General features: G+C 39.3%; 1 protein-coding gene and 1 long non-coding RNA gene across 12 annotated transcripts in view; one reads left to right on the plus strand and one right to left on the minus strand.

The window, feature by feature from the left end:
- LOC118167252 overlaps positions 1–21,819 on the minus strand; it is a 237,830-nt gene that overhangs the window by 210,744 nt on the left and 5,267 nt on the right. For 5 of the 11 annotated variants that reach the window (XR_004751043.1, XR_004751044.1, XM_035326539.1 and 2 more), the window contains exon 2: positions 8,590–8,694. The exons of the other annotated variants lie outside the window; for them this stretch is intronic. Coding sequence is in view for 3 of the 5 variants with exons in the window: in XM_035326539.1 (XP_035182430.1) it covers positions 8,590–8,694 (105 nt within the window). In the remaining 2 variants the exon portion in view is untranslated. The remainder of the gene's footprint in view (positions 1–8,589; positions 8,695–21,819) is intronic. 11 annotated transcript variants of the gene reach the window in all.
- On the plus strand, positions 3,118–5,586 carry LOC118167261. The gene is made up of 2 exons (XR_004751062.1): positions 3,118–3,319; positions 4,693–5,586. It is a non-coding gene; the product is annotated as an uncharacterized LOC118167261 (long non-coding RNA).

Below are 21,819 nucleotides of genomic sequence, written 5' to 3' on the forward strand. Positions count from 1 at the left end.
TATTTACTAATTTTGCAAAACTGAACGGACAAAATGGCCATTTTTTAGAATTTAGAGCTCTGCATTCACTTTAAAAAAAAAAAAAAAAAAAAAAAAGATTCTGTAGGCTGATACTGGGATACTAGTCTAAGCAGCAAATAAAATAGATATTGAAGCCCATCTAATTCAAAGTGTTATAAGATTTAATAACTAAAACCTCTTTTCAGAAGAAGGCAAAGTAGAGACAGAATTTCTTCAGGTCTCTTCCTAAAGAAATATACCTCCCAAAAACTGATCCAAATTCTCAGCTCCTTTAGTTATCTATTTCAGTGAAATCTAATTTAAAAAAAAAAAAAAAAAAAAAAAAAAAAGACACAAACCTTTAACACTTACTATGCCATTACCCCATAGCATAAGATACTTGGGAGGTTTTGAAACTCCTGAACTGTAACCTGGGATAGGGCCAACTGACTCAATGTAAGACTTTTTCACTCCAACATGATAATGTTCTTCAAACCAGCAAAATACTTGTTGCTGTAATGCCTACAATTACTTTGACTGATCAGTCTCAAAGGCAAGGGATCAAACTGTACTTTCAGATGTGTTAATCTCAAGTAATGCCACTGCAGTCACAAAAGTACAGTTATCTGAGATAAGAGAATGACCTCGTACTACATCCTCCAAGAAGCTAGCAAATTCTCTCTGATGTGTTTGAATTAAACTGTGAAGTCTTGGAGCTGGGACTTTCTTTTTTTTTACTTAAACTTTTTGGTACATTTCTGCTTATTAAGCTAGAACAAAAAATCCGGTCAGTATTTGTATGACTACTGGCAATGACAAGCTGGAATTCTACATCTATTCTAGATGAATACCTAAGCAGAGGAATATATTATTTCTTCACATCAACATTCACTGTATGGCTGACATCTACTGTTCAGCAAGCAAGCGCCATGTGGTTTTCTAAGTTTTGGTTAAGAGATGTACATATTTTATTTACTGCATAAGCTTCTGCAAGCCAAACAGGATTGTCTGATGGTTTTCACCAGGAGATTGGTGTAGCCATTAATACAGATTTTTAAATGGCTGTAATACAGAAAGATCTAAGGTCGCATTTTATAAAGTAAACAAATACACCTATATTTTTGGTTCACATTATTCCATTATTATTTAAATATATTAACAACTGCATCTTCAAACAGCCTGGCATTTCAGAATCAAGTAGCATGCAACAGTGACATATTCCACGGGACAATTAAACCTGATGTATAGGGCTGTATATATCTGTTACAGTCAAACGGGAGGACACTGTTTGCTTGGGCCTAAGAAATTCACCTCCATGTTTTGCTTTTTCCTTGCACAGCTGCATTTGGAATAGCTGAGACTTTACTGCTCTCCCACCACTCCCAGTCACTGCACAGGACTGTGCCAGAAAGTTCATTTGGGGCTAAGAGTGCTGAGATGTTTCCAAATGGCACCTGATGACCCTTCAGGATTAGCAGGACTTTGTGCCTGCATCTCCTAAACGCTGAAGGCATAACAGGAAAAGAGAAAGTTATTTAAGGTTCTCCCCGACAAATACTGCAGGAATTTCCTCTTGATCAGAATCCAGCTGGCCCACCTGCTCACCTGCACAGCAGTCCGAGAGGTAGGAGATGACGTGCGCTGGAGCAGACTTCTCTGGCAGACCTGCCAGGAAGGGAACTGCTCCACCCACCACTGTGCTGCTGCCTTCTGCTAACAGCAGCCAGCCTCCGGAAACCTAGGGAGGCCAAAACTAGACACAGCAGTTCAGATAACCCTGGGAGGCATTACAATCCTTTCCTTTGTTCATTCAGCTTCACTAGTACAGCCGGCCAGCTCCTGAAGCACTGTATTTATGTCAATTTTATGTCATTTGTTTGCACACATGGATGCATGTTACCTCTATGGTATGTTTGAGAAAGTCAAATAACCTTTACCACCACACCCTTCGTTTTTTATCTGTAAACAGCTCTCGGTTCAGCTTCATTCCTCATTCAGCTATAAAGGAATCACAGAGTGGCTTGGGTTGGAAGGGACCTTAAAGATCATCTAACTCCAACTCGCCTGCCATAGGCAGGGATGCCAAATGATAGAGGATTTCAAGCTGAGAAGGGAAACAGGAGTTTTAAAAACACCTGCAGCCTGTTACCTCTTCCTCCCCCAGCTAGGAGTTCTAATGGTCTCTGGAAGCTGGTTGGGCAGCAACTTGTTTCGTTGGAGCAGTGCAGTCTCAGCTCCGTAGTGATCGAGTCATCTCTAAGGCTGGATGTTTAGCCTGTGTAAAATAAAATGCTGGTGGGGAGGCAACATCTTTATATTACAGGATTGCTGCTGTCAGGGCCTCTGTCCCAGGAAAGGCTGGCTTTGAATGAGTCCTTAAATCTCAGTGCTTTGATTTCTTAAACAGGAAAAGGTAATCAAATTACCTTCATTACAGTCTTTTCACCTAACCTGTCTTGTGAGGTGTGTCCTTTCTGCAGTAGGTGATCATTTGTTTCCTACAGTCTCTGCTTCGGAGTTTTCCTGACATCTCTCTGAATCGGAGCAGCCTGCTGACTTCTGTATTGCCTCATTAGTCTCAATCAGGAGGCAGCTGAAGAAACAGAGGAGAGGCAGGACCCATGCCTGCTGAAACAGACAGGCCACCTTATGGAACACTCATAGCCCATAATGTCTGTCATACAGATCCACCATGAACACAAATATAAGTAAACGCTTAATGAAGGTACCTCAAGGTACCTCTCTCAAAAATAGGTTGTGTTGGTCCAACTCCTCCACTTAGCTGAGAGTTCCTCATCCATTTTTAAGGGGTACCAGTAGAGCACCACCTGATTTTACATGCAGCTATTCTGATTTGCTTCGCCTAATCTTGATCTTGAAACTTAAATGTCAAGTGAAGGAGGAGCTGTGAGCTTATTTATATTTATTAATTAATTTATTTATTAAGTTTTAGCATTTGCATATTGCCTTGAAAGTATGAGCCAATGCATGCCAGTTCTGGCAAGTTTCTGCCACTTTTGTAGCACTGTAAATTATATGCACTCAGCAAGGGCCAACCCTTGTTGGAGGACTTTACCTTCATTTCCTTTCACGGGTATCAAAATTAACCAAGTCTCAATGTCTAAACTGAGCTTTTCCTCTAAGCAATCTACTGAGACAGAGAAGCACTGAGTTTGTGGCTCCTGCCGCTATATCCTGGGGGTTTACTTCCATCTGGAAGACAACATCCACTGAAAGTCAAGATGCACTTAGAAAGGCTTTCATGTGTTCCCAATTGCACTGATCCTATGCACTACTGTGATACTGGGGAACAAATGAGGTATGAAAATTTGTAATGTTTTCTTTTGCATATGATGCGCCACTGGCATGGCTCCTGCAGTCTGAAGACATCAATCTGACATACACCCACTGTGATGTTCCTCAAGCCACAGTATTCTTCTTGGGAGCCTTCCAGCAGCTTTGCTGCCATGCTAGGTCAGCTCAACTGGCATCAAGGAGCTGCAACAAAGCCAGGATCTCCTCATTCACCCAAAACATCTTCTATATGTGTATTGAAACGCCTTGGGAACATGGCACGTGGCTGTGGGAGGTCAGGTCCTTGCTTTCAATACTACACAAGGGAGAAGAAAGGCAACCCACTGGGGAAACCCCCAAAAGGGAGCCTGGGCCATGTCAAACTGTGTAGAGATACAAACTGAGTTCTTCAGGCATGATGCCTTTGGCTCTTCCCCTTTCCTCTCTCCCAGAGCCAAAGTGCTGTTACACAGCTACGACATGACTTCGAAGTAGCAGAGCCATGAGTGACACAGGTCTTTACAGCCCCTGACATGGAAATTGTCATTATGTAATCTGTGTGGCACCACAAGTTTATTTTTACAAGCATTTTTGTGCCCTCTGTAAGCACTTGGCAATTACTGGTGACACATGCTCCGTGATTTGGGGACATGGGATTGAAAAGGACATCACTTGAGTGCAGTCCTCTGTATATAATCCTGTTAACAAGTTAAGCTTTAATTTAAAGCTAGGTACAGTGCCTGCCTCTGCTGCTCCCACCGAATGCTTGTTCTGGAGCTTCATTCCTGAATTCAACACAAGATGTATTTTGTATTGTCCACCTCTGCGGACAGACAAATGCTGAGGCTGTTTTGTGTAGGAAACAAGTCCTAGGAGCAGCGCAAGGAAGTTATTCTGCCTCCTAGAAAACACTTGCCTAAATGGAAAAAAACACAGGTCTTGTTCGCTGATCCTCTTATCTGCGTCTCCATACAACTTTCCTGTCCTTTCCGCTGAACAGATCTTTGCCCTGATTAGTAAATCTTATCTGTGTGCTGATATCACACCACTACACAACACCATTTGTTGCTGCTCTCTGCGCACAGCCCTGCAGCATCTCTAAGTGGAGATACATATGACAGGAAAAGATGATATTAGGGAGTAACATCAGATCCTTGGTGGTAGTGGTGCTGAAAGGTAACAAAAATGAAGCATCTGCTCCATAGATTTTCTTTTAGTCCTGAAGACTCAGTATTGATCAGAACAATGTTGCATGAAAATTTGTTTTTCATGCATGTTCTTCATTAATTTAATAAAATATTTAGAGATTAAAACATGAATTTCAAATGATTTCAAGTCTGAAAATTATAAGCTTCCTTTTTAATGTTATTTTTACATTATTTCTTATCTTATCAACAGTACTGATACAGATCAGTATACAACAGATGCAGAGTGGGAAGGTGTTTTAGTCTACAAGAAAAAAACATCTTGCTCCAGAGAAAAAGAAGATACTCAACAAAATTAAGTAGAAGACTGTGCTAAAGCAATATTCGTTACAGGTCATCTCAACTATAATGTTATCCAAAAAGTAACATTAAAAATTACCTAGTTGTATCTTCAGATTTACCTATATGTCAACAAAATCTCCAAATAAACTTCTGTCCTTGGAGTCAAAGCTACAGTCCTTTCTGCAGCTTGATTTCTCTTCACCTGAGCTCCAAGACAGCCTGATGTAGGCTAAAGACTGTTTTCAGATTCAGTGATTCCTCCTGATTGCACCATCCTGGGATTAGCGCTACCTCACGTTGACCAAGTTCAGGCCGCATGAAGAACATGGCAGACTGTGCAGAAGACTGTAAAATAGAAGACTCCTTGGGCTGAGGCCAGAAGTGGTTTTTCAAGAAACTCTGGAAACACTTCATGGCCACCTCTTCTACGCTAAAAAGATGACTGTAACTATGCTCCCATACCATCTGGGAATAAAACATAATATTCCTCACTTAGATGAGCATCCACGTCACCACAGGCAAACTTGGAGGACTCAGTGTGGTTATTACCTCCTGTCCTGGTGGAAATAAAACTTCAAATGCTCAGATCTAACCTTCCTCTGGGTCAACAGGAATGGTGCTGAGCATTTTACCGGGTTTATGGCACAGGTAGGCAACAGAGGAATGCAGCTATACAAAACAGCTCACAACACGTACTAACTAATAATTTTCCATCTTAAGATTGAACACAGGCAAATGAAAGTCTATGTTATTTACTCTTGAACCCAGGCCAAGACTTCAAACTTAAGATACAAATTCCACTCATAAAAATTACCACAATGTCATAATTGTCCACAAGAGGTCAGAAACTCAGCAGCCTGTCTCATTCCAAAGGGAGGCTGGGTCAGTTTGATTTCCTATTGCAAAGGCTGAGTATCCAACCTTAAAGAAATGATTTTTATTCCTCTGATTTTCTTTGGAGACGAGAGATTTAAGTTGAAAGCTTTGAGAAAACCTTCCCCCACACTAATTCCCAGCCAAAATAATGGAGCAACTGTGATGTGGCAAGAAATCAGTACACCTGAGATTCCCTAAGTAGGCCACACACCAGGGTCATTTTGACCAAAACAATGCAAGAATAAAATGATATTGCTCTGATCTGGTGGTGGCTGGCACTAACTTATTCCTTTTATTCCTGGGGTAGATGGGCACTGCAACACAGCATCTAGTAAACTTAGAGCGATGTGTTCATAGTTGGAGGTCCTGCCCTGGGCTGGCACCTGCTCTGCATAGCCTTGAGCGGTTGATGTCCTTCCTTAAGTGATGCTTCTGATCCAGCTCTGCTGCCATTCTGATAAGTGACACTCAGTAAAGAACATTCTCTCTCTGTTTTTCTTCTCCCACTTTTTGGCTGAGTTACCTATTAGACTGTAAGCTCTTTAGCAAAAGGAATGAAATTTACCATCTGCCTGTAGAGTGAGCAGCAAAACTAGCACTTTGAGGTACAAAACAGGAATGCTTTCATAGCTACATCAAAGATAAAAGATCAACTGCTGCTAAGGCAGAAAACACTGAAGTTAGGGATTCCCAAACTTTTGGTCTCAACTATTGAATTCAACTTTTATCAGACAAATACTATTAAAAAAAAAAAAAATGAATTTCTGGTGTCCCCCCTTGAAACTGCCAGCTGCTTGAGCTGCAACTGCAACAACCACCCATCTGAAGCTAAGCATGCTAAGCACTGCCAGAGAAGATGGCTGCTCTGTGGAAAGGCTGAGGGTGACAAACACAAAAGTACAGCTGAAACAGAAATATTGCTGGAATCATTGTAGCCAAACACCTCAAAAATTACCTAATTAATACTTAGCAGAACCGCTGCTCCATACAACAAAAGCTACAAACACTTGTCAGCCATCTAAAACATATTTAAGCCACACAATTTAAAAGTCCAAAGCCACAAAACACAATTGTAAAAGTTCCAGTTACAAAATAGCCCTAGATAAAATATTAAAGGCTATGATATACAATACGAGCTGTGTCTCCTGTAGTCTGTCATTGTAAGGGTGTTGCTAAGCATTTCTGCACACTGGTAATACAGAATAAGATATCTTACTAGCAAGAAATTGCTGCAGAGATTCAGAGAGTTGCCAATCAGATCCATTTTTCATCAGTTTTCATGTTCCAAACTAACAAGTCACTGGAACAGAAGATGATGATAACAACAGAGATTAACTGTGTTATTTTTCTGAGCTCAGTCCACATGGTTTGTGCATTATTTCTTAACAATCTGCAATTGAAAAGGTAAACATTTTTAGAATGATGCTGGCAGTTGCTCCAAGATAAATCTCTACATTTTAATGATAGCAGCAATCCCCTTCATCTGAAACTTGTACCTTCCGTACGGATTAAATGGGAAAGGGAAGGAACAGCAACCTCTCAATGGTTTCATTGCAAAGAAACATCAGCTGCAATTAGCGCTGCTCCAACCCAGCTATGCAACAAGGCAATGTGGACTCAGATAAAGCCTGCTTGTGGACCTAGAGCAGAGTTTCTAAATTCTGAAAGAAGCAATTAAGCTCTTCCATACCTCAGTTTCTACTGCCTCAAAATGGGAATAAAACCTACTTGATAGGAAGCATATGAAGATCAAGAATGTTGACTTACTGTAAAGAAGAGAGCAATAAATAGCAAACAACTATTCAGTACATCAAAAATGAGGCTAGATTAATATATTTTCTCTATAAACATGCACCTAAAAACCAGTCCTGCAAGTCAAATAATCACACCACAGCCACAGGTTCTAATTTACAAATGAACACATTCCTAGTCCACTTGGTTATGGAGATGCAATTGATAAACATGAACAAAACATGAGCGATACAGACCCAAATCTACCAGGAAAAACTACTGCATTAATTTACCCAAGAGGATAACTTCAGGTATCCTTATTTCCTAGCAAGGGAGGATGTAGTAAGATAAGAATTAAAATGAAATGGTGTTATCAAGCATAAACTTCCAGATGTTAGATAAGTATTGCTGCTGCTTCTGTCTCTTTGATGACCAGCAGCCACCCTGCTGCCTGCTCTTGACACTGACAAGGGCAGGAGACAGCACTTCCCCACAGTGGGAGCATAAAGCCCCCTAAAAATGCCCATGACTGTCAGTTCCACCTCTGTAGTCAGAGAGGTGACGCTGCAAAGGGATCTGATGTCACAGCAATGCCTGGTGGTCTGCAGCACCCTTATTTACCCCCCAAATTGATGCTATTATGCAGCTGTGTTCTGTCACAGTCCAGTATGGGGTTAAAGAAGGTCTGCTGTCATATACAAGCTTGCTTGCTTTCTTGGGCATTCTCCTGGGGGCAAAGCACGGCACCTGCTGAGCACAGGGAAGGACTCCTCAAAGGGACTATGTAGTACAGAGCAATACAAAAAAAAAGTCCCTTGCCCTTCCTCCCCCTCACTTGCCAAAAGATGGCTGCAAAGCTAATGAACATACAGAAACTTGCAGCAGGTGGTGTAGTGCCTGGCTAATTCTAGCAACAACCATCTGCCCTCGGGTTGCAGTGAAAAGAGGGGGTGGATGGGGAGATGACTCAGCTGAGAAGAGCAAGCAGCTCAGCTGCAGCTGAAATCATATCCAGCTTAGCACAGTCTGTATTTTGTTCAAGACCACTCCCATGACGTGAAAATACAACTGAAACCCCAAATTTGGCAGGTATTTGTTACAGACATCACCAGCCCTCAAGCCCGTTTCTTGGGCTGTGCTGACTTCTCCTTTTCACTGAGCTTTCCAAGCACTGCTCTGAACTCTAGCCCTCTTTACTGACCTGGCAGATTGTCACGATTCAAACTGGATGCACGTCTTCCTCTGACCTCAGAAGGCACCACATCTCCTTGTACAGATTCATTTTGTGTTTTTACTGCCCATGCTGCTGTGCCAAAGCAATAAAATGAAGTTAGCACACTCCCTCCCGTAACACAGCACGAGGACCTGACCTCAACAGCACCCCAATGGGAGGTGCAGAAAGAACCTGAAACTTACATCGCTTTTTGGTAGCTTCCTGGACTACCTAACTGCTAGGAAGGTGACCCCAAAAATCACCACCTTAGCTAACACACCTGTGCTGACAGGCAAAGTAGCGTTACTTGAAATATAATAGAAAATTATTTCTTGTCTGCACAGCAAAATTACTCAGAGCACCAGATTTGACTATGTCACTAAAATAACTCTTCTATAACTGCTTTCCCTGTAGGCTAGTGGTAGTTTGGTAGGCTCACAGCTATTCTGATAATCCTTTTAAGGATTATTAAACTCTGAGCTAGAAGCTGTATTTTTTCTATACTATGTTGCCCCAGGAGACCTGCAAGTTAGTTAGCTTATTTACAATATCACCAGAAGGGAGCAAAATTAGCTCCCATCTCCTATATGACACAACAAATGTGCATTTTATTCTTTATCCTACAGTTGCATTCCTCTAATCACAGGGAAGTGTGTTGGTTTTTCCCAATTGCATTAGAATTTGCGTAAGATGTTGCTGATTATTGTCAAATGAAGATCAGTTCAAAATAAAGTACCTTTTTTCTTTGATAATATTTACACTATTCATGAAAGAAAAATAAAAGGACAGTGTTTAAAAAAGTCTGCAAAGGTTTCATTTTCTTTCTCTCAATTCCCAAGCGTGCTTCCATCAGCCACAATAAGAAAGGAACAGCTTGAAATAACTCTTTTTTCCACCCCAGTCTGGTCTGAGCAGTTGCACTGTGCAGGTGAGTTGGGGCTACAGACGCTACATCCAGGACAACATTCACATATTGTAACAAGGCTCTCCTTGTCACAGATTTATTTATTTGTGACAGCTTTTTGTTGATATTGTAAAATAGCTGTACAGGCTGGAACTACTCAAGCAATTTGATAGTCAACCTTTTCTACATTTGAATTTCAGTGTGACTACAAATAGCAAAGCACAAGGGAGCTGCTTTCTGTGAGTTGTGCACCCAGTTGTGCTTCAAAGCAATAAAGTATCTTTGACACGAACACCATCCACTAACTGTTAGTGGAAAACATCTCTCATCACATATTTGCATAGCATTTATTTTAGCATTTCACTGGATGTCAGTGTGCAGTCAGGGCCTAAAAGCATTTGAAGAAGCTCACGCTGATGCTAGAATAAAGATGCAAGCTCTAAAATTCCGTATGAGAAGCTCAAAGACACCATCACAAAACGGTTTGCTTAGACCTTCAATGGATGGAGCTAGAACTAACAGGAGAAAACACTCTAGGTCTATAGACACTAACCAAACTACAATCCATTCTCATCTTCCTCATTTACAGACAGCGTGACTTGATATGTATGCTGTTTTATTTTATTTTATTTTTTTTTTATAACTCTCTTCAAAGCATTCACTGTTAAACAGAGATTCAAACAGTATTCTGGGCGCACCTCTTCTAGCATTTTTTGGCATAACGCCTATGAAAGGAGGTAAATGGAGTGTTTCCTTTATCTCTTCCTATTATGTATTGACATTTCATTGAATGATTTATAAATAAAAGCCTTTGCCTTTGATGCTTCACCAGGTCTTTGTAAAGACCTGCAGGTCTTTGTGCATAAGTTTCTCTTCACTGATCCATGAGGCATGTGGGATATGCAAACACTCAGTGATCCTACCCATCCATAATCTTCTCACTTTAAAGCCAATCCTTAATTTGCTAATATTCTTTGTAAATCTGCATCACAAATGAGTCTAGTCCTTTATTTCTGCTGGCATCCCAATGGAAGAAATATTTTATCAAGCCTTCAGCAGGCCCTGTACATCCTCGAACACACTTAGACTGCATCATCTGGCAAGGACAAACCTTCTACATTGGGTTCGGATCAAACTGCGCCACTGCAGCTAGCTGAGATTCCCTGCTGTCTCTCATAGCAACAGGATCGTTTGCTGAAAAAGCAGCATTGATCACCAGCTGGAGCATTTTTTGTTGTTGTCACCTATTCATTAAGCAAAATCAGATGCATTCAGTGAACCTGGAGTATCTCTTTGACGTGTCTTGAAACCAAATTATATCCCTCACCACTGATGTGTTCATGAATCAGTTAGTAGTTACAAGTAGGAGAGAGATGCCACTCTTCTCTTGTTTACAATAGTACTCTTAGTAAGATAATTAGTAATACTCACTACACTGTTCCAGAAGCAGAAGCTGCAGTTTTCCACTAGTCTTTCTTAGGACTACCTAACCCTTTCAAAAGATTTTTCCTGTTTCCTTTCCAAGAATTTCTCGAGCAAGGAAGATCTCACCGTACTGCACTCGTGTTGTATTCAAAACAGTCCAGCAAGCAAAACTGGCAAGTTTTTCCTGAAACCTGCTTTTAGAACTACATACATTTGAAAGTAACAGAGAAATTTCTACGCCAGAAATTTTGGTCTCAGAGGATTCACCTATTTCTGTGCAGACGGGGGGAGAAGGATGTTCCCAGCTCAGTCCATAGACATGGTATAAGCATAACGTATCTATGCTAATGAAAAAGTAAGCACCTGTCAGCTAATGCCATCCTTGGCCTCTGATTTGACTTGATGAAACTGGTAACATTTGACAATGAAGGAATTTCTAAAATCTCACAGAATACTTTGAAGATACGTTCCTGAAGTACCCACCTAGCATTCTGCCATAGAAAGACTCTAACCGACTCTATGTCCAAACAGGGGCTTAGACTAAAGCTGCTATTTTCAATTATCTGCATGTTAAAATCGTGGCTGTATTATGAAAAGGGGTTTTATTTAAAACCTCAAACAAAATCAACATTAATGTTTGAGCACCTCCACTAAGACAAACGTCCTCTGAGAAATATACAAAGCAATAGGCTATTTTGCATTCACGCTGGCCTGATTCATAATCTTGACAGGTTTTATCACAGGTACGACTGAAGACAAAATTTGTCGGTGTAACGAGGACGCTTAACCACTTCATTTGTAAAGAATACTGATCACCGCAGAGCAGATTCTCAGGCTGTATGAATCCGATGGGAATTAAAAAATACAGCAAAAGCAAAGGTTTGTCGCTAAGATTTGAAGACATCATTTTGAACACGCCTGAGGAATAGCTCTTCTGAGGAAGCTGCTGCTATTTTTTCCTGTTGATTTACAGAGCAAAATCACATTTCAGCAGATGGCTCATTTTTTTCCACCACTACTTTAGTAGGAGTAAAAAAAAACTCACAAATGTAGGATTAAGATACATTGGATGCTTGCTGCATAATCATACCTTTGTTTAGTTTTTATTCATGCACTTATCAGCACACTTAATATCTAAAGATAGTTTACAAAGGAATTCTCTACATGTTTACAACCCAGTCTGTATTTAAAGTGCAAAACTTTGTGGATAAGATAAATCTTTAGATAAAAGACTGAAAACAGATTCCATTTAACATTTCCTGCTAGGATTTCTTCTTAAAACCTTCAAAAGGGAATGTTCATGCTTCTGTTCTGTACACTTTCTGTTAGAATTTGAGATCCATGTTTGGAAATCTCAGCAACAATCTTTATTGCCATCCATTCCACGGCCTGCCCTTCCTGTTTTCCAAAAACAAAATGCTGTATTTATTTTGAAAATGGGATATCCTGCTGGAAGGCTTTGGGAAAAATAAAATGAAAGAACACACTGAGCCTAAGACCTCAAGTATTCCTTCCTGTTCCCCAAAAGAAATCAAGAAATAGTTCTAGTCAAAAAAGGAAATATGTCAGGAAAAAACTACTTGGGAGTTAGTCAGAAAAATACTTACAGAATAAATAGTAGGGAAATAATTACATAAATGGTTGTTTTTTTTTCATGGAACTTCCTACATCATGGAAGTAACGATATTGTAAACGTGGAGTATAACACTTTGAAAGGAACACTTATGAGCCTCATTAATGGACTAAAATCTATTGCACTGTTCTTTAGCAGGAGCAGAACAACCAGCTTTTTTTTTTCCTCTAAATGAGTGAGAAAAACTGATCTTTGACTGAATTTTGACATTTCATTCAGTATAACTGGGTGTGTTCCAGACACTCACCTGTATAGTCTTCTATACAGGAGCCTTAATTTTTACTTTAGCAGTATTTTTGCATACTTTTCATAGTCAAAGCAACTTCTGCATCGGCCATACTTGGTAAGACTGTATAAAATCATGACCAGTAAAAAAGGAAACAGTAAGGTTTTGCTCATGTCTTTCTGAATGAGATCCAGTTGCCTGAACAAAGCCCTCTCCTGTCCCCTCAGTCAGTGTGGGACACCCTCTTCATCTGCCAGCTGTCGTTTGAGAGGAATGTGTGTCTTTTGTAGATCCTGTGTGGTATTTGTGGTGTTCTGTTTGTTTGTTTAAATCTCCAAAGGTAACATGTATTCTTGGACAGGCAGAATACTGATGCTACACATTACAAAAATATGGGAAGGGAACTATGCCTTTGGGTAGCCACCACACAGCAATTACTTGCATGTATTTTCCTCTTTCTGTCATTGTCACCAAAAGCTAAGAATAGTAAGCACCTAAGAATGAGTGGAAAAATAAGTCAGTGGGATACCTGGAGGACTTCCTTGTCACCTCCAAACTTGTTTTTGCAAAACCTTTGCTAGTATACTAATAATCACCTTTAAATGTTGGCCCTTGTTTTTTAACCCTTCTGCATCCCTCCTCTCCAACCCCAGTGGGATTTTTTATTCTACTCCCGTATGGTCCCCCCGTAGATCACTGCTCAGAGGACTCAGGTAAGGACAGCCAGAGAACTAAGACTTCCAGGCACTTTCAAGAACCTTTTCAGTCCTAAAACCCATGTAGAACTAATGGTGCTGCTACAGTAATTCTGTTTAGTCTGTATTTGTGGGATTTTCCCTGTATGACTGATGGCTATTGAGAAATGCCTGCCACGTCAGCACGAAGCACTGTTTAGTCAGACAGCATCCTTTGATCTCCTACCACACTGGCAAGGGCTCTGTTGTGCTGGTTACAAAACTGAAAGGTATCTGCCTTCCTTGGCACAGAACCATCCCTGGTCAGAGTTGCAGTGTTTCATTTTAAAGCCTTCTGAGGCAGGGGACAATTACTTGAGACGCACTAGGAAAGAATGAGCCTATTATAAAGCTATTTTATGCTGTCTTGTTAAAACACACACAAAAAAAAAAGGCAACGTCTTCCAAAACCTAAACTCAGGTGTTACTCAACAGCTACAGATGTTGAAATAAGAGAATAAACTGATGCAATGTTCACCTCCATTTCACATTTCCATATGTAAATTATGCCAGCACAGACTTTCTTATCAACCTTCAAGTTCAGTCTGGTGAGCCAAATGGAACACTACCTTCCTCTTCACAGCTCTGCAATCAAGTGTTGAAAGACCTGAACAGGCCTGAAGGCAGATTTATACCATTTTAGATTTGCTTGTCATTTTACTTACTCTATCTTTTGGAGATTCACCATTCCCACAAACCAAGGAGTAAATAAAAACATTCTTTATCAACAGAGTATGCCTTAGTTATTTCCAGAATCCAGTACTAGGATTATATTTTTTCCCTCTTCAGAAGGATTATTTGCAAAATGAAGCCAGAATACAATGGAAGAGTTCTGACATGCCTTCTTTTTTTTCTTCCACAACCTGGACATCACCACTGACTTGTTCATCATCAGAGCTTCACTGCCTCAGTACATCATAAACATCGGGTCATATACTCGGTAATAATTTAACGAGTACAGAGGAGAAAGAATGGCTCAGTAGGTAAGACACTGAGTTATGCTTTAAGTGATGCCTTCTTATCAGATGAACTCTCCCTGCCTCAGTTCTCAACCTTTTCTACCTGCAAGAGGAATTTGAGGCTAACCTAGTTAATAGCTATGAGAAATGTTCCATTCGTGGTAGCCATCTAAATAACTAGATAGTCTGGAAAAGCATATATAAAGTGTTAAGCTCTGCAAACAAATATTACTAACCACAACTCTTTACTGTCAAGATGTCCTTAATATAATAATGCCAAAAGATTTTATAAATAGTTCATAAAGTATCTATCCAGATAATCATCTACCCCCAAACTATCTCATGCTCAGTTTAGCAGTTGTATAAATGGCAGCATAACAGATTAGATTTGAGAAAAAATATTCATCCAGCTGCTAGAAGTATAAAGATAGAAAATATCTGCAAAATACTTTGATCTTCTTGAATATAAAGCACTGTAAAATGTGTGAAATAATATTATACAGCTGTAATAGTGGAAACAACAGTTGTTATGCAAAACAAATGCAATAACACATTTATTCGAGTATACTGTCTTTTAAACAATCAGAACCTTAACAGAGATACTTCAGAGAAAACTTCAGCAAACCACACACTAGACAACTCTGGAAGAATACCCCTTACAATTTGTCCTTTGAAGCATAAGGACAGGGATGCTTCAAACACTGCGTTGCTTATGATACACTTAATTGTCACAACTTTATCCAAATCCTTCTAAGTTATTTGTTCCAAGATCTTGCAGCCCTTTTAGAAGAGGGCACATGCCATTTGCCCTCGTATAAAAACCTAGAGCCACTCCCAATTAGCACATCTGGAAGGAAAGCACAAAGGATATTCCACACATTTTTTGCTTTTAGAAAACATTTGACACTATTTCTGTTTGCTTGTGCAACCACTCCCCTCCAGTTCTGAGGACCAGATCTGAGTTATTGAGTAACAGCCTCCCAGGCACAGGATCTTTAGCACATTAAGGCAACAATCAAAAAGGTCCCTCGTTAGGCAGTAAGAGTTACGGCACCTTCCCAAGGAAGTACAGGCACTGCTGACACGCTTCTGATTTTTAAACCCAACTTTTGCTTCAACTCTGCAATGCTGTGCACCTCACACACCAGCTGCGCAGTTACAAACCTCCCACGGCAGAGCTTCTTTCACTGTGACATTGGAAGTTTTGTTTTTCACTCCAAACTCAAAAGTTTCCAACTCATGAGTTTATACTGGGATTTGCAGAAATACATTCTGCTAATCAAAACAAGTGAACCAAAATAATTTATTTTTAATAATCTCATCTGGTTCATAATTAATTTTTAATGACGCTAACTGGAAGCTACTAAGAGTAGCTTCTTCAAAAGGGCATAGTCAACATAAAGAGCTCAAAGGCTCTTTTTGAGTTCACTGAATAAATTTTAAACCCTAAAAACCACTCAGAAGACCATGTGCAAGTTTAATACTTGAAAGCATATATATCGTCTGACAAGAATGTGATTGTACGCATACCAACAGCCCCTGGAAGAGATACAATTCAGTTCAGTCTTCCCAGTGACTTGAGTTCATCTTTATAACCCATGGTGAAGAACAGAATTTCATCTTTGTACCCTCAAACAGTTCAAGATATGTTGTACTGCCATAAACTAAATAGATGAAATAATCCACTAACAGTGAAATTAAACTTGATAATCTAGGCTAAAAATTGAATCTGAGTTTCCTCAGCTGTTGTTCAGGATCGTTATCCCATCCATTCTCACCATACAGTCGTGCTCAAAATTTAGGATAATAAGCATGGTCAGTAGCACTGAGTGGTGATGCAGCATTACTTATTGGTGGTAAACTGACCTGCGATGATCACTGAACCTGTATCAGTCAATACAACTCTGTTACAGACATAAAGACTTTTTCTGCCTCTTTTCATTTCCCACTAGTTTTCAGTTTGGTCAACAATCATCATACAGCTGCATTGAGGATCTTCTCATTCTTAGGTCTTGGCTCTATTCCATCCAAAATAGACTCAACACAAACAGAGCAAGAATGCCTCTTTCCTTCAGTTTTCATCTTGAAGCTCCTGAGCAGCTCCAACAGCACTGGAAGAACAGGAGCTGAAGAGCTTTTATGTAGCTAAATCCTACACTGTGTGATTTTTGGTCACCTGCATCAGAAATGCAGTAGGGAAATCTGGTTAGGGAAGTGCTCCAAAGCAGAAATGAATCAGAAGTTCAAACAACTGGCCTTCAGACATAAAAGTATCTGTCCCTATGTAGATTTCCCTTTGGAACTACTATTTTTTCTCCGAAGTCATTTATTTCTTTGTCCTTTACTTCCAGTATCACTCGTGTCCTTGCATTTTGGTGGACTTTATTAGTGCATACTCCAGCTTCTCATTCTGAGAAGAGCTTTGAACAGCATTGGGAGTGGAGCTTGATGAGTTGACTAGGAAGAAGCATGGATCAAAGCAAGGATGTTTGATGCCCACTCATGTTTATTATCAGTGGGGAACACATCACCACTTTGTTTTGGTTGTATCTGGAAACATAAAATAAATCTTGTTCTTTAAGTAACACTATTACATATCATTTCCAGGGAGATAAAACATTACTTGGGCTGGGGAGGAGGCAGAGGAGAGAGGTGGATGCAAGCATTCAGAGAGGGGATAATTTCCTAGCTAATTCTCTTTTACACTGAGATGGGGGTGGGGATTTAATCAATGTTAGTATTAAAAGGAGCTATGAAAATTGCTGCAGACTGCACTACATTAATCCTTTTTTTAGCTTGGTCAATTACTAACTAAAAATTTGAATAGCAATTAAGAGGGGTACTTAATCAGCCACGCAGGCTTCTGTCTATGCTATGTATTAAAAGTGCCACCTAGTGGAAAATATCACTTTAATGAGTAGCTATTTCTGTGACTATTTTTAATTCATGAGTGCCTGACTGCCCAGCTATATGAAATGTAGTTGTAGATCACTAAGTCACACCTACACAGGAACATTGTCATGTCCAGAGATATTTTCAAGAACTAAAGGAAACAAAGAGTACTAGTTCCGGAAACCACAAAAAATAACCCTCAATGTTATTTTAAAATTAGACTAAATGATCTACATACAGAGCCTGTGGCCAGCAGCTAACTGCCTGACACTACCTATGGTGCAAAGAGCAGAATTTGTACCTACAGACCTGCGTTCATAGAGGTCTCAGAACCACTGAGATAAAAACTTCAAACAGAATTTAAAACCTTAACTTTGTTTTACCATATATGAAAAAATAACACTTTTTTTCTACATTTTAATGAGCTGAAGACACGACTGTCTACCCAGCAGGAGAGTACTAAGCACATATAAACAAACACACAGCAAACAGTGTACTGGAACACTAGATTACGTTTCATCTGGCCACTCAGTTCATACCAAGCATCCCTCGCACAGTTTGGGGGGTTTTGGCATGGACTGCAAACTTTCCATTATGTATCTGGCCTGCTGGTATGTCAGGTACAAACTGACAAAAGCGGGCTACTGGTCTATGGGACAAGCTTTCCCTCCTGTCTCTATGAGCAGCCAAACGATGTGTTGATGAGGTCCTACAAAAATGGCCAATGTGTAAATAGACCAAAGCAGGAAAGATGGGCTTTAGATCTGTTTGTACTTGGTTTTGGAAAGTACTGAGCAGACCTCCTTGGTTTCTTCCTACATTCGGTAGTGACTTATCAAGTCAGGCTTCAAGGATTTCATCACTTTCAATCACATCGCATAATGGCATGACTCACACAGCCTGAGGAGATCCAGCACAGTGCAAGGTGTTAAAAATTCAAAGCACAGAGCATCCTGAAAACAACAGTTAGAAAAAGAGATTTTCTTTTCAGAACTAATATCATTTTCCATGTTCTTATGAGACTGTCTTTTGTTTTAGCCATCCTAAAGGCTACTGTAGTCAAAATATGTTAGCTAATTCATTTCACAAGTGATGAAAAAAAATAATTCATATTACACACTCCTCATACAGGCATTTATTTGTCATTCGTTAAATTATTTGTATATGTTATATTTTCTTTCGGGGCTTTTATTAAATTACATCAAAATACATGAGGTCACGTGTTACTTCTGCATGCCATATTAATCTCTAAAATAGATTACCCAGGTAGCCCAAGGTAACTGAACAAATTAATGGCATGGAGAATCAGCCTCATTCTACCTACTTCTGCTACATCATCCTTCCAAGATATGTCAATTCTCTTTCTGAAACAACAGACAGCAAAGCAGTGCCATCCTGGAAGCTGGCATCAGTCTTTTGACAGCACTTATACCAATTAACACAGAAGATATATTAGAAAGACAACTACTCCTTAAAGAATACAAGATTAAAATACCGACGTCCTGCTCTTTGTTCTTCACTGCCATCACTTCGTAAGACATTTGTACTGGTGCGAAGTGGGTGTGAAATGCCAGCATTCTGACGAGGTGCCATATTACATTGCGGAGCAATGTAATATAAATTACAGTCTAACAGCCAGCCCTATATACTCACATACTGAGCTGTAAGTAACAGCTCTGAGTACTCGTACAGAAAATCACTTGTAAAGGCTAACTTCAAGAAGCCTACCACGTGCCTTAACAGTATCACTTCAGTTTCAAAAGAGATGTTTCAGTTAATTACACAGCATGGCAAAAACCCATGCAACATAAGCCAAGTTTCAAGCCAGAATTCTTCACTATCTTTGCTGCTTCCTGCTTCTGGGCTTGTGACAGACATGAACCACACAATTTAAGGCACTATTGGAAGGAACTAATACACTAAACCAGAATGATACAGACTATCATTACCTATTCTGTTCTGCACAGAACAGAACAGACTCTGAACTTGGAAATCTGAATAATGACAAGTCACTGAAAATTTTATTGGAAATACCTTCTTGCCATTCAGCCAGCTGACCACTAGCTGTCCCCATTGCTTCACAAGAGGAAAGAATCAGTGGAAGACTATTTGCATATGAAACACATCTTCAGAAATGAGTGCTGCAACTCTTGGGGAAGAGGGGAAAAAAAAAAAAAAAAAAAAAGTTCACAAGAATTAAAACAGTTAAGACGAGCTACTAAATTTCTCTAAGTTTTCAGATAAGAAAATGGATATGTAGAACACCAACATCCTAGGACAGTGACAACACTGCAATTTGAAACAGATCAGCGTGGAAAGCTTAGCAGATCTATGACATTTTATAAGATCTAGGGCAACAGAAGCCCCTGGAGATCCATCGTTGTAACAGAACAGGAATAGTCAAAATGGACTGGGGCAATACAGCATCCCTGCCTAGTTTCTGACCACAACCAGCACATCATCATCTTGGATAAGACCACCTTAAGAGATGCTTTCCCAACCCAACCCATATCTATGGTGGACGCTACTTCCACCTCAGACTATAAAGCCTATTCAAACTTAGAGGTGGAAAATGTATCTCAGAGAAGCCATAGGGTAAAGGTGTCTTCAGCTCATCTCAAAACCTTAAAGTTTTGACAATTCAGGATGATTTCTTATTTCCATTCACCTTTTGGCTTCTCAACATGAGCTCAGAACACAGAATTGACATTTTATTTATTAGATCTGGGTTTGGTCTCTTCACAAATCAAACTGGAGTAATCTGTTTTTTATGTTGATAATGGTTGAGATTTATTATCACATAATAATTAAGAAGGGAAAATAATATTTTATAATGCAATTAATTCTACCTCAATTGCCTTTTCTAGCCTTAGTGCTGCTATTCATAAAGAATGAAGAAAGCATAAAGAATGAAGAAAGTCTGCATGTACTCAATAAAATGTATGTTATGATTTTAGATGCTATTTATTGCTTTTTGTTTAGCCTTTTTCTCTGCTACATTATAGTCAAGAAAAGTTGAAAAGGATACAGAAGGTTGGGATTACTATATCCTCCAAAATATAGGGAAAATAAAATCAGGAAAGAGATTGATCCCTGCTTTCTTACTTCATCTTCCACTCTCGATGGGCTTCTCTTGTACTTAGCAACTACTGCTCCTGCACAATGCACTAAAACAATTTTTTTGTGAAGAGCTTTATTCAGAACAGCAAAATGAAATTCAGAATTGTCAGTGCAGGGTTATTAGCGAAACAGCAGAAAAAAATCACCAAATTGGAGACAAAGAGTTCAGAATTCAAAGTACATTGGCAATTTTCTTTAAAACGGGCTAATATTCTGAACCAAAACTCCTCCCAGTTTGAAATCCACAATTTACTTCTAAGTTCTAGACTTTGCTGTATATAGTATCAACGTGTACACAAATGTTGGGCATCTGCTGTGCCATGAAATGCCTATTGAATGTCTGTGTGAACCGCGATTTATTTCATGTATAAATGTACTGTATCAGTATATTCATGTACTGTAGCAGTATATTCTAACAGATATTAAATGTTTAACAGCCAGCTCCACACAAAATACACATACTAGGAGGAAAGTCTTTCACAGGAAAAACTGGTTGTAGATTAGTTATTTTCTGTTCTTCTGTTTTACCTCTGATGTCAAATGTTTGTAGTTTTAAAGATTTAGTTTCATTTCAAAACTAACTAGTTCCAAAATGTTACCCTACACAAATAATTTTTGTACATAAGTGTTCAATAGAAATGTTTATGTATCCTTTTCATAGAGTAAGACCTCCAGAAAAACATAGCAAGTATCAAAACTAAAAAGAACGTAGAAAAAAAAGCAAGCATACAAAAGAGAAATGTATTTGTCCAGACACGATCAGGAATGAATGTTATCCTCAACTTATGGAACAGAATAATAGTTTTCCTACAGAAAACAATGAATTTGTTTTCTATGAAATTGGACAAGACAATAGGCTTTATTCACCTAAATAGTGTGCTTATTTTGTATTCCAAATTATCTACACATATAGTACTGTGTAGACTTTATAGATGTAACAACTGACTCTGGAGAGAATTCTAATCTTCCCCACCCTCCCCCCTAAAAAGGTTCTGAGTGAAGAATGGTGTATTTACAAAGGATTTGGTATACATATAGACTGATCTTCCCCAAAAGACACCTGTTACTGATAATCTTGCTAGAAACTATGAAAAGCAATTCAAATCCAAATATTTTTGTACTCTGTGTTTGCTTAAGAACCTATGAAAGTGTTTAGTTTTACATGAACTATATCAGGATTATTATTTACCTACCACCATGAAGTTAAACAACATGTATGTCTAAAGATGTGCTTCACCTAGTAGGCTAGATTCAAGTCATACAAATGAAAAGTTTGGTGCTAACTGGAAGCAAAATATAGCTTGCTCAAATAGGATCAACTTAAG

Source organism: Oxyura jamaicensis, chromosome 4 (assembly GCF_011077185.1).
Source record: "Oxyura jamaicensis isolate SHBP4307 breed ruddy duck chromosome 4, BPBGC_Ojam_1.0, whole genome shotgun sequence".
Classification (NCBI taxonomy): Eukaryota; Metazoa; Chordata; class Aves; order Anseriformes; family Anatidae; genus Oxyura; species Oxyura jamaicensis.